Raw genomic sequence first — 12,461 nt, forward strand, 5'->3', positions numbered from 1 at the left:
TTAAGTTATGTGCAACAGATAAATTAATCACAAAGTGTTAGAAAATTACAGAGATTTTCTCCACATCAATTTAATCTTCCTACATTTGCATCTGTTTTATTTATTTGCATTGTATTGCTGTACCATGTTTGGGACTTCAGTTGGTTGAGAGGTATGTTTTAAAGGGTTTTTTAAAATAAAAGCTTCCAATAAGGACATATTGCTAATAGCTATTATGCCTCTTCTCCCTTTTTTGTTCATGAAGGACCTGAATGTCTGTAAAATATTTGATCGTTATGTCTTCCCTTGACAATTTTGTACCTAGTGCTTTTTGCAAATTAAGCTATTCCTATGTTAAAATTCTCTCTTTCTCTCTCTCTTTCCCCACCCTCCACCCACTCCCCACCCCCCTTCTTCTTTTCCCTCCTACATTTGGGCTCTGATCTGCAATTTATAATGGGCAGACAGACTGGTGAGTCTGCATGTTGTAAATTGCGGGTTTGGGTCCTTAGCTTGCAAAGAATGTTATGCAGTAGAACTTCGCTAATTCTTTTTTTGCTGACTCGAAATTCAAGTCACCCTCCAAAGAAACTGAATAAATATTTGTCATTTCCTCAGCAATGCTGCACATTCTGAAAACTGAACCCTAAAGTTTTCTATTACTGAAAACTTTACACTGATTTCCTATACTTAAGCATTTCAGCAAAATGAGCATGTTCTGTGTTCAGAGGTCTTTGATGTCCGTCATGTTTGTTGGTTGCATCATTAATTCAGAAAATGCAGTTTTTCAAAGAAGGTTTCCTGACACTACTGCAAATCAGTGAGGTTCTACTGCAGTGGATGAATAAAGCCTATGCCAAAAGTGGAGAGTAGAATGCAGTTTCAAACAATAGGCTATTTTACACGTTTACTAACCCAAAGGCTTACATTGTTTGCAAACGTAGAGCTTTATTTCCTGAGAGCAAAGGCCCAGATCCTGTAAAACACTTAAGAGTCTTTTAATTTGCAGCTCTTGGGATCTGGTTTAAAATCCACCTCCGTCAGTGGCAGTTTTCTGTTGTGTTGAATATCTGGAGTAACGTCAGCAAATACGTAAACCAAACCATGCTTAAGTTTTTTGATTGACTTGGGGCAAAATTCTCACTGCCACTAATAGGGTTGTTTACTGGACATTAGACTGCTTGAGTCAATCAGCACTGCATGCAGACAGTGCAGGGAAAAGGACAGGGAGGAGTGGCAGTGTCAACTTAGAAGGATGAAACCACTAACTTTGACTAAGATTTTCAGAAACTTACCTGTAAATTTCAAAGACTTGTTCTCTTAAACCCCTCAAGTCTTCTTCATCTTGGTTTGGCCTGATTCTGAATCCCTTTATACAAAAATTAAATTACCAGAATCAGGACCTCTGACAATGCCTTATTTGGTTACCTTTATTTTACTTTGCTCAGATATTTCACTTACAGAGTTATGTGAGTACATATATATATATATCTATATATATATAAACATCTTTTTATGTCTGTATGTATGAATAAGTATCTAAAGACATGGATCCAGAGTAAGACATGGCTAGACATACATTCCATATATTAATATTTTTGCCTCTTGAAGAGAAAGGAAGTCAGCAGGGATTCAGGAACCAAGAAGAGCATTTTGTACTTTCTGCTAGTACAATTTATTATTTTTTAAATTTCAAATAAAAGGGCTGTAGCTGCTGTTGGAGACTAATGTTGAGGAGCAGCAGCTAACAAGAAAAACAATAAGGGGGGGGGGGAATTTGCTTGTTTTGTTTAGTTTTTATGTTGCAATTTGCCCACTGATAGAAAGACTGAAATTTCCAAGCAACATGGATAGAGGATATTTTTATGAGAAATTATAAATAAATCATAATTTGGATTTGGTGCTTCTTGACTGTATGTTTAATCAAAAATACTGTACATTTTTCCTTTTCTCCCTTCCCTCTTCCTTTCCCAGACACAGTGCTAACATAAACCTGCACCGTAAACTGTTGACCAAAGAACTGGATGACATGGGCTTGGACACTTCACAGCCTTCTCTTAGTAAGGACCTCCGCGATGAATTTTTGGTGAAGATATATGGCGCTCAGCATCAGATGGGGCTTGACATAAGGGAAGACACCTCCTCACCTGCTGGCACTGAAGATTCCCATATGAATGGGTACGGCAGGGGCATGGCAGAAGACTATATGGTACTAGACCTGAGCACCACCTCCAGCATCCAGTCCAGCAGCAGTATCCATTCCTCAAGAGAATCTGATGCAGGAAGCGATGAGGGTATTCTCTTGGACGACGTCGATGGGGCAAGTGACAGCGGGGAATCTGCCCACAAAGCAGATGCCCCTGCCTTAGCTGTAGGTATGGGCACGGATGTCCCAGGATCCCTCATGTTCAACAGTGTTTCGGTGAGCAACGGTGGGATAATGTGTAACATTTGCCACAAAATGTACAGCAACAAGGGAACCCTCAGAGTGCACTACAAAACAGTGCACTTGCGAGAAATGCACAAGTGCAAAGTCCCTGGGTGCAACATGATGTTCTCTTCTGTCCGTAGCCGAAACCGGCACAGCCAGAACCCCAATCTGCATAAGAACATTCCTTTCACTTCAGTAGATTAGGTCAAGGATGGACACAGCATAATGCCAGCTCTCAGAGAGGGCCCACTACATCTGAACTGCCATATACAGTCTCCCTTTATATATATATAGATATATATATATATATGTATATGTATATATATACACACACTCATAAATATACATATATATATATAATTTTTTCTTTTCTTTTTTAGCAAAAGAAAAAAACACCAGGTGCTTTTTCCCCTTTCTTGGTTGTTGGGGTTTGGTTTTTTTTAATAGAAACAAAAATGTAGGACCTTTAATTTGGGGGAAAAAATCCTTCATAAAAAAACAAACAAAAACAAACAAACAAACAAATAGAAAAACTGCAGTTGTCCCTAGTTCTGTTAGAATGTTTTTGGTCATCTCCAAAGAGCCAGTTTGTTCTTCCCATAACTTTTGCCTGAAAAAAAAAGAACAAAAAAGAACAAAAAAAACCCCAAACCCAAAACAAAAAAAAAAGAACAAAAAAACACTTAAAAAATCCCCCTAAAAACACAAAAAAAATTGCAAACAAACAAAAAGAGAAAGAAAAAACAATCTACTTAGTTGTCTTTGTGTCTTCTAAGCATTGGGGATAACGTTCTACTAAGCATGGCTGTTACACTTGTATATATATATTGAGCCTTGACAGGCCTATGATGTAAAACAATTGTATTGATGGTGGTTTAACTCTGATTTTTTTTTGCTTAATTTTTACAATTACATTCAGCTGTTAGACAAGCAGGAAAAATAGTTTGCTGCCTAGTTTTACTCATTTATGTTAGCTTTAATGCACATTTTTAAAAGAACCACGGTCTTGTTTTAACTACCTGCTAGATATAAGTAATACAGAGGTGCTGGCATGCTTTACAGTACCTGATTTGATACAGTTTTTTTGTCTTGTACTATTACATAAATCCAGTCATGCACTTTTTCGTACACTACAAGGGGATGTGTAATAATATCCATGCTTTTTTTTTCTTAAACTATTGCCATATTTTCAGTAAGTGTCTTTAAAAAAATACACTTAGATAAAAGTGATCTGGTCAGTATAAGGGCATGAATGCCGAACAAAGAGTATTAGTGTTTAGTGTTAATACAAAAGTGCCAACTTTGCACACATTTTGAAAAAAGAAAATGTAGTTGTTCACCATAACCACAGTTGTAGTTTTTGGACTACACACAGAAAAATACTGGGGAGGGAACAGAGGTAAAGTGAAATACAAAATTCTTGGTGCTTTTTTCAAGTGCCAATTATTACTAGAAACAATAGTGCATCCTTATTCCTTATAAACTACATTGCATAAAAGTGAAAAAAAAAACCCAGAATTTTGTCATGTGAACCAGTAGAAATTTTGTTTTGTCAAACATGCATAATATTTGGGGATACAAATGCTGATACTACTTGTCACAGAACAAAGATGAATATAATTTTGTGTGCTTCTTATTATAGCCTGGACTTTTGTGGTGTTTTAAAAAAAATCAAAATGAACAGGGAAATAATGTTAACTATGTTGTTCTGTAAAGTTGTCTTTTTTGCAATGGAAAGTGCTGTAGTATGATTAAGGCATGTTTTATAGAAACAATCAAAAGAAATTAATGACAGAAGCACTTAGTAGCTCTGAAAATATATGCTGGACTTTTTATTGGGTAACTTTCCCTTTGGATAAAATTAGAAGACAGAGAAAAGGATGTCTAGTTGTGTTAATGTTTTGTGTTTCACTCGCATGATTTGTCAGAAAATAACAAAAGTCCAAGAAATATAGTGAGCAAGAGAGCGAGCCCAACCAGGAGACAGAGAAGGAGCAAGCAGTTATGAAAGGCAGAGAGGCTGCCCTCTGAATTTTTTTGTTTCCTGTGTTTACACATGTTGCTTGAGCTGGTAAACCACACTGGCAGCCTTAGTTACCACAACATACTGACAGAGGGATGGTATTTACTTAAGCTCAATCTACAGCCAAAGCCATTAGGATGTGTGTTGTAGACTCTTTTCTTTACAAAACGAATAACAATAACAAAATCAAAAACAAACAAACAAAGCAACCCCTAAGGGATATTTCAGCATACAATAAAATACTCCTTCAGTGAGAATGTGTTCCTTTTCTGTATTTACTGATCCAAAACATTATTCTTAGCAAAGAGTCAGAAATGCTCCATTGTTTCAGCTTGTCGCTGTATTGTTTTGCTGTGCATTTTGATAATTCTTACTTTTTAGGTCCACTTGAGTACTTGACTCCTATTACATTTTCTAGAGGAAACTCTTAATATAATTTCCTCTTTTTTAGTACGTTCTATGCATTTCAGTATTTTTGTTTCCAAAAGTAGGAATCAATATCTAATAAATCAGTATTTCCAGTTGTAGAAAATAAAAGTATTTCTCTATGAATTCTCATTATGTTCCTATGAGTTACAAGCCTCTGACCATTTTTTTATTTTGTGCACTCATGAAGCCCTGAAAACATTTGTGAATTCCACAGAAACTATAAGAAAAATTTACCTTCTGGTTTATCAAAAAGAAACTTCATAGCAAAAAAGTAAGCTGTTTCACTGACATTTTTCTTTCATCTTTTTTATTTTCTTCAAAACCTCGACTACTTTGCTTTGTTAAATTGAGTGATATGCTTTGTTTTGTTTTATGCTGTGCAAACTTAGTGTGTTTGTGAGAAAGGGAAATTAGAACAGTAAGGGTGCATTTTTCCAAAACACATAAACCTTTGTAGTGTTACCTGTACTGCACTCTCATCTCTCCTCCCAGGCTAATAGGAACAAGTAATACAGAAAGTCTAAAAAATAAAAGAACTAAAATGGAATTATATATACAGGAAAAAAACCCACTCTTTTGTAGTATGCACAGTATAAATAAATATAATTTTTTAATGAAAAATGCATTTGAGGTATATAAAGAATTCCTCACTGAATGAATCACTGTTCAGCATTCTTATTTCACTATGGTTCTGTTAGAGGTCAAATGGGTTTGATAAGCTTGTTTGAAAATTTACACATCACCTGTAGATAAATTCAGGAGATCATTGATATAGAAGAAAAAAAAATCTGTTTATTACATAAAATTGAACAGCACATACTAAAAAAGTAAGGAGAAAGGGACAAACCTCCAAAAAACTGTTAGGAGCTCACAAGTATTATTTTTAATTTCATTCAGATTTTGCTTAAGCTATGTAGAAGATATCATTTCTGTCTTGTGGGCAGAACACTACGTACTGTTATTTTTAGGCAAATCTAGGCAAAGTAGTTTCTTCAGTGTTAGTGATACTAATGTCAGAACAGTGACATTCTTTTTTTTTAGAAGGGCACTTACACTTACTTTGAATTGAATGGCATTTCCCTCCTTTCACCTTAGCATGCATCTCTATGAGAATCTGTATTTATCGGAATTGTTCTTGTGGTGGAATTTATATCATCTGACATTATCTGAAAAATTCATAAAGGGGCTCTGGCATAGCAGCTTGGTTTTACTGAAAGTAGCATTTCTGGGTGATCTCAGCAGAGACCCAGAGTGCAGTAATAATGACCAAACATCTCATCTCTTCAGCACAGAACATGGCCTGTAATGGAGTGATGACATGATAAGTATTGTGCAGTTGCTTATGTTATGACAAATCTGTGGCTATCCCTTTGGTTTCCAAACCTGTCAGTCTAAACCATTTTGCAAGAACTAGACCAGCTTTGAGGAAGATCCTCTTTCCTTTACGTGGAGTTTGTTCCTTCTTTTTTGGTTCCTGTAGTTATTGTGGTCACTCTTCCCATATTGTTTCACTGTTTTATTCAAGGTAGTTGTATTTTTCTGTAAATATCAAAAAAAACTTGTCTGCGATTAGGAAATAACTGTACTGAACCTCCTTTAGAAACTGAACTATTTGTCTGGAGGTTGTTTAGGATTTTTCTTTTCATTGTGAGGGTTGGAGGGTATGGTGGGTCAGGAAAGCATATGTTAATGGTTAATCAGTGGGTATCTTTTGAAAAACTGTATGAAAATTTGGAAGGGAAACAGCACAGTCAAACCACAAGAATGGAAACTATGAGTTTTAACACCCCTGGTAGCCCCTTCTAACTTTTAGCCTCATACGTATCATATCACTTACCCACTTATGTTTCAGTTTGTTAGGCTATCACTAATACTAACATGATTTTGCCCATAAGTGTGCTCCTGTGAGGACCAATTAGCTGGTATTAGTAAAGAGCTAATTTAACTCATAAATATTTTTGCACACCTTAAAATATTTAGCCAATTTTTCTGAGCTATATTTCAATCAGGTACATTTTATTATGCCTGAGATTTTAACCTTGCCTTTTAAATTGTAGCTGATGCTGTGGTGACACTATAGACGTGCACACAAGGTGTAAGCACTGTCACCGAGTCACAACTCAATTTGACAAAATGTGAAAGGTATGGGTTAAAAACTTTAATAGCACATGGACACTGCTCTTAAAGATCTCTCAAAGGCTTTTCATGTCTAAGCTCATAAAATTTGTATGTTTCCTAGGGATCTGTAGATATTTTACGCAGAAGAAATTCCATAGCATGTTTGCCATGAGTAAACTTCAGCGTATCTTCCTTCCTTCCTTCCTTCCTACCTTCCTTCCTTCCTTCCTACCTTCCTTCCTTCCTTCCTACCTTCCTTCCTTCCTTCCTACCTTCCTTCCTTCCTTCCTACCTTCCTTCCTTCCTTCCTACCTTCCTTCCTTCCTTCCTTCCTCTGCCTGCCTGCCTGCCTCCCTGCCTTCCTGCCTTCTTCCATCTCTCCCTCTCTTCTTCCCTTTTAACTTCCCTTCTTCCCTCTCTGTCTCCCTTCTTCCCTGTCTCCCTTCCTCCTGTTGTGGAACTGAAAGTGTACTTTTTCTGCCTGTTCCACAAGTTTATACATTTACCGTCACCTATATGTTTCCTATTCCATCCCCAAAAAAGGAACTGTTCAGGAAAAATTAGTCAAGTCAGGTTCTGTGAAGTAGCTGCCAGCAGTGGCCAGTACCTCAGTTGATTTGGTCTAGTGCAATTAATAGGAAGTGGGGCTCCGGGGGTGCACTTGAGTTTTCCCTGAGTTTTGGCCTTTTCAACCCAGTTGAGGATCTAACATAGCTAAATATATGGGGTAGGAATGTAAAAGCAACAAGACAAAGAGCTGTGTGGGTATCATGAAAGCTCAGAAATATGATAATTCAAGGTCTGATCTGTTCCAGAGGTGGGAACCATTTTCAAGACCAGGGATTTAGTTCCAAAAATTTCTCCTTCAATATGTATGATATTTTGTAATCAAAATGCTTGATGTGGACCCATTTTTCACATGGTGGTCATTAAGGATGTCAGCTGCTGTCAGAAAATAGGACATATTTTTAGAAATGTATTTGTACTCAAATTCTGCAGGACGTTTTCACAGCAACATTGGTGGCAGAGTAAATTATAAGGAAGGGAAAGTGTGTGGTCAAGGAGTGGACACATGCTCCTCTAAGTTTTTTTGCCACATATGTGAACAGAACTGTTCTTCAGTCACCGGAATGTTTTTGTCGCTTTTCTCTTTGGGTTAACAGAATCACTCTTTTTATTTGAAAGGAGAAGCAAAGGTGCCTGTACTAAGGGCAAGAAGGCAGCAGGGGTTCTCTGTGGGGAAAAGGTGAATGGCAGACACATGTTGGCAGCTGGTATATTTCAGTTCTTTCTTAGTTTTGTCTTTTTTCTTATGTAGTGACATAAGGAAAAGACTTTGCTGCTATAGTAACTCAACAAAACAGTGACTGTAGTGCTACTTTGCTAGATAAGCATCAGCATATCCTGCTGTTGCCACATGATGAGTTCGGCTTTTTTCTCCCATTCTGTAGGGACATAAAAGGAACTCTTTTCCATGCCCGTTTCTACTTCAGGAACAGAGCAACATCATATGATGGACTGAACCCTTCACCCACATGTTTGCCCAAGTACATGTCTGTTCCAGTCTCATGGTTTCTGTCTCTTCCTGCCAACACTGCAGCATTATTACTGCCTTTAAAATGGCTGTAACAGAGTGAAGTAGCAACTATTTTACATAAGTAGTATTATCTTGAGTCTGTAGTTAACCAGTCTTGTGTGGCTTGTTTTCTCTGTTCAAGTCATGATATTGAATGACAGCTTTGATTTTTTGGTCACCATGATATGGATCATGTATATCCCAGTACTGTTGCTGTTATGTTTGGCACTGACACTTAAATGAAAATGGTTCTGGACCACCAAAGGGTTAAAAAATGGACATGTTTTTGACAAGTCCTCTGACTTTTGCCAGTATTATTGTTCATTATGATGACACTGTGTTTTTTTAAAATAGCAGCTGTAGTTGTCATGAAACTATTTTCCCATTCCTCTCCTTTAAAGTGTGATGTTGTAAATTCATGTGACCTTTCCTGCAAAGAATAAATATTTCTTTTTTTATATAAGATCTCAAGACAAGGCTTGTTTTGTAACAAATAGTGGCCCATTACAAAGCAGGAAAAAAACTGAGCTGAGCAGAAAGAAGCTTCAGTTCAATTTCACCTCATATCTTTCTAATAACTTACTTGTCACTTTATTACCTTCCAGTAATGTGAATGCTGCTGACAAGACTGTCACACTAACAGCAGACAACACCCTCTCTTCCTTAGCCCCAGCTCTCCTGGCTACTTATTGCACTGGCCCTGAAGGGACACAAACTAATAGCGTGCTTTCAAGTTCAGCACTTGGCCATCAAATATAAAAGGATGTGTAATTGCCTGTTTATCCCCTGTGAAGGCGAAATTGAGTATAAGAACCAGGCTTTCCCTCCCCATTCCCTAACACACACACACACACACACACACAGAGACACATACCCACACACACAAACATGCACACACATCTGCAGTGAGTGAAGGGAAGTCCCATCTGGAGGACTTTGATTTGTCTTTGGGAAGCCCAAGGCTGCCACTGGCTTCTCTATCGAGCTATCAGGTAGACAGTAACGAGATGGCTTCTTAGCAAAAGGTCAGCTGAGAAATACTGTCTGTAATGGCACTTTTGTCTGCTTATGTAGCAACTAATTGCTTTGTATTGGCATAAGCCATACTGTGCCTGCTAGAAATAGTTGTTTGAATTTGCTACATGTCTTGCTGCATAGGTTCAGTGTCAAACAAGATGCACAGTCTATTTTTTTAACAGGTTTAGCCCATCCCTGGGTAAATTTAAGACCAATCTCATCCTCTCAGATTCCTATCATGAATGCCAACACGTAACATCCCATTCTATTGTCATAGGAGAGTCTCCTGCTGAGGTCACCATGAAATTCAGTAAAGTTTATCTTCAATAAACGTATCTGAGACACAATCTGCTGATCTTATGAAAAGAGGAATTTTTTTCTCATTTATACCTTCATTTGCAAGAACACTGCTAAAAGTACAGGCTCCAGAAGTGCTTCTCAGAAAGATCATCAGAAGAGAGAGAGTTATATAGTGAAGTAACTTGAGAGCACATTCTGTGTTTTAAGAAATTTTAAGTACATGAAGGCCAGTGTACCTGGCTGCAGTCACTCCCCTTCCATTTTGTTATGTGCTTTCTGGCTGCTGAGTAGCAGTTAAAAATTCAGGTAGGCAGAGGAGCTGCTGAAGCATGCTTTCCTTGCAGGGTCTGCAGCATTCCCATGCCAAGATCATAACGCCGGTCCTGTGTGTACCTGTGAGCATTGGGCGCTGTTGGTTGAACAGTGCTGGCAACCATGCAGCACCAAAAAGTCAAACACAGGTTTCAGACAAAGCCCAAGACCAAGAGATCTAAACACAGCCATTTTGGGATCAATTCATGGCATTGGTTGGCTGCAGCACCTCTTTGCCGGTTCCAGATGCTAATGCTGTCAACAGCGCTGTGTGGTAATTTGATGTTTGCTGCAACAGAGGTGATGGTGCCCACTGGAAATATGCTAAGGTCTTTTACCAGTCAAAGGTCACTGATCTTTTCCCTCCTTTTCCTTCCGAGTTCATCAGAAGCTACAAGGGTGAAACCAGCAGACAAATTCCTGAGGCCTGTTTGTATCAGAAGTCTAAAGGCTGAGCCCAGACTCTGCTCCCCTGTCAACTCCATGTGTGCATGGCACTGACGGAGGTTGAAGCAGCCGGATGAGCTGACCTGCGATGATGAGCTTGGGCAGCCTTTCTTGCTGTACCGTTTCCAAGGCTCTTTGTGAAAACTGAGGACTTTCAGATTGAAGAAATAATTTGTGTCCTTTGTGTGTGTTTTTGAATATGTGTGTGAGTGTGAATGTGACAGACAGAGGAGAAACACATGTGGTGTCAGAACAAGGAGCCTTAAAATTAAGAATACAAGTGAGCAAAATTATACCATTTCCATCACACTTACATAGGTGTATATATATATTTCCTCATGCATTTAAGAGAACAGGAAGAGTAAGGTAGCAAATATCTAATGTGTAGAGAGATTTTTCTGGTGTTCTACAGATTTTGTACATTGCTTCCTTCAAACATTTGGAGACAAATATTTTAGGAAGATTAAGAAAAGCATCCAGGACAATTATATTTCTAGAGAAGAAAGAGAGAGCAAAACTAGCTAAGTGATGCATAAAGATTTTATAAGGCATCCATTGTCAAACAAAAGGTTGAAAATGATCAGAGGATAATGTACAGTTAGGATGGCAAACTCATCAATAGTTAATTACAACCTGTCCAATTCTGACACGAAATGCAAGAAGCTATGAACAGCAGCTCTGGGGCACCGGTGGCAGTTGTGCATGCATGTGTTCATGCCTGAGTGTGGGACCATTATGCAGTCATCACATCCAGATCAAGATATTTTCACATTCCCATCCCCCCACCACCTCCTGTACTGATGGGGCAGAATGCATCCTGCCCCAGTTACACCTGTGAAATGGTACGGTAGCCACATGAACTGTGATTATAAGGATGTTCTTCTTAGTTTACCCCATGACCAACAAAATAAATAGGGACACCTAAGCTGTACACAGGCAGATTTGTTCATTATTTTTCAATTATACTTTTACATTTTGGAATTTTTTTAAGTATTATTTTTAACAAATACTTGTATAACCTTCAGCCATTGTCTTTAATTTTCCCATATTCTTTACCACCCCTTTTCGTTTCATTCCAGGAGAGTGTCACATTAAAATTCTCTCAGAAAAGTAACACATCCTCCTAGTGTTCTTCATTTTGGAAGGTTTTATGCGTTCCATCTGTAAAAATGGTTACTGTTTGTAAAGTGGCAAGTTAATAAAATGGCCACTATTATGTGTGTGTGTTTCATTTAGTTATTTAAAAATACAAAATTCAGCATGCTGCTTTTTCTTGTGCAAACTTTGGTTCTATATCATATGGGGCTCCTTTCCCAGAACATGGCTTGTTTTTGATGGGCAGCATTGGTGTTCTCAGTTCATGCCTCCTGCCTGTCCTCCAGTTTATAAGAGTGATCTGCGTTCCAGAGCAATGTATGTGCACCAGGTGTGCAAGTAAGTTGATCTGAATCTGAATACAATCTAAATTTACCCTGACTGAAATTCCTGACTGAATACCCTGACTGAATACACACTTTTACTTACCACAGACAGCTCACTGCAACCTGTTTGGACCTATACAAATAACTCATTGTAGGGTTGGCTGAAGCGATTTGAAGTTTCATTGTTTGACTGAAGGCTCTTGCTCACTGTCACAGGTGACATTCTAATAGCTTTTAACATAGAAGGTCAAGCACAGTGATTTCCTCTATAGCTGTCTGCTGTGTTTCAGTTCTCCTGAACTGGAAAGATGGGAACGTGACTGGGGGATTCATGTGGAGATGTAAACTGAGATAAACTGGATTTGAACCTTCATGTATTTGGAAGTTCTTAGGGGTCCGGCAGTGTGT

At 38.1% G+C, this 12,461-nt stretch overlaps 1 protein-coding gene across 1 annotated transcript in view; it reads left to right on the top strand.

The window, feature by feature from the left end:
* Nucleotides 1–2,814, top strand: part of BNC2 (basonuclin 2) — a 324,101-nt gene extending 321,287 nt beyond the window's left edge. Inside the window, 1 exon segment of the mRNA XM_031056862.1 lies at nucleotides 1,954–2,814. Within this exon segment, the coding sequence (XP_030912722.1) occupies nucleotides 1,954–2,614 (661 nt within the window). The 3' untranslated portion in view covers nucleotides 2,615–2,814.
* Nucleotides 2,815–12,461: the final 9,647 nt, after the last annotated feature.

The sequence above is a fragment of the Geospiza fortis genome, unplaced genomic scaffold (genome assembly GCF_000277835.1).
Source record: "Geospiza fortis unplaced genomic scaffold, GeoFor_1.0 scaffold12, whole genome shotgun sequence".
In the NCBI taxonomy this organism is placed as follows: domain Eukaryota; kingdom Metazoa; phylum Chordata; class Aves; order Passeriformes; family Thraupidae; genus Geospiza; species Geospiza fortis.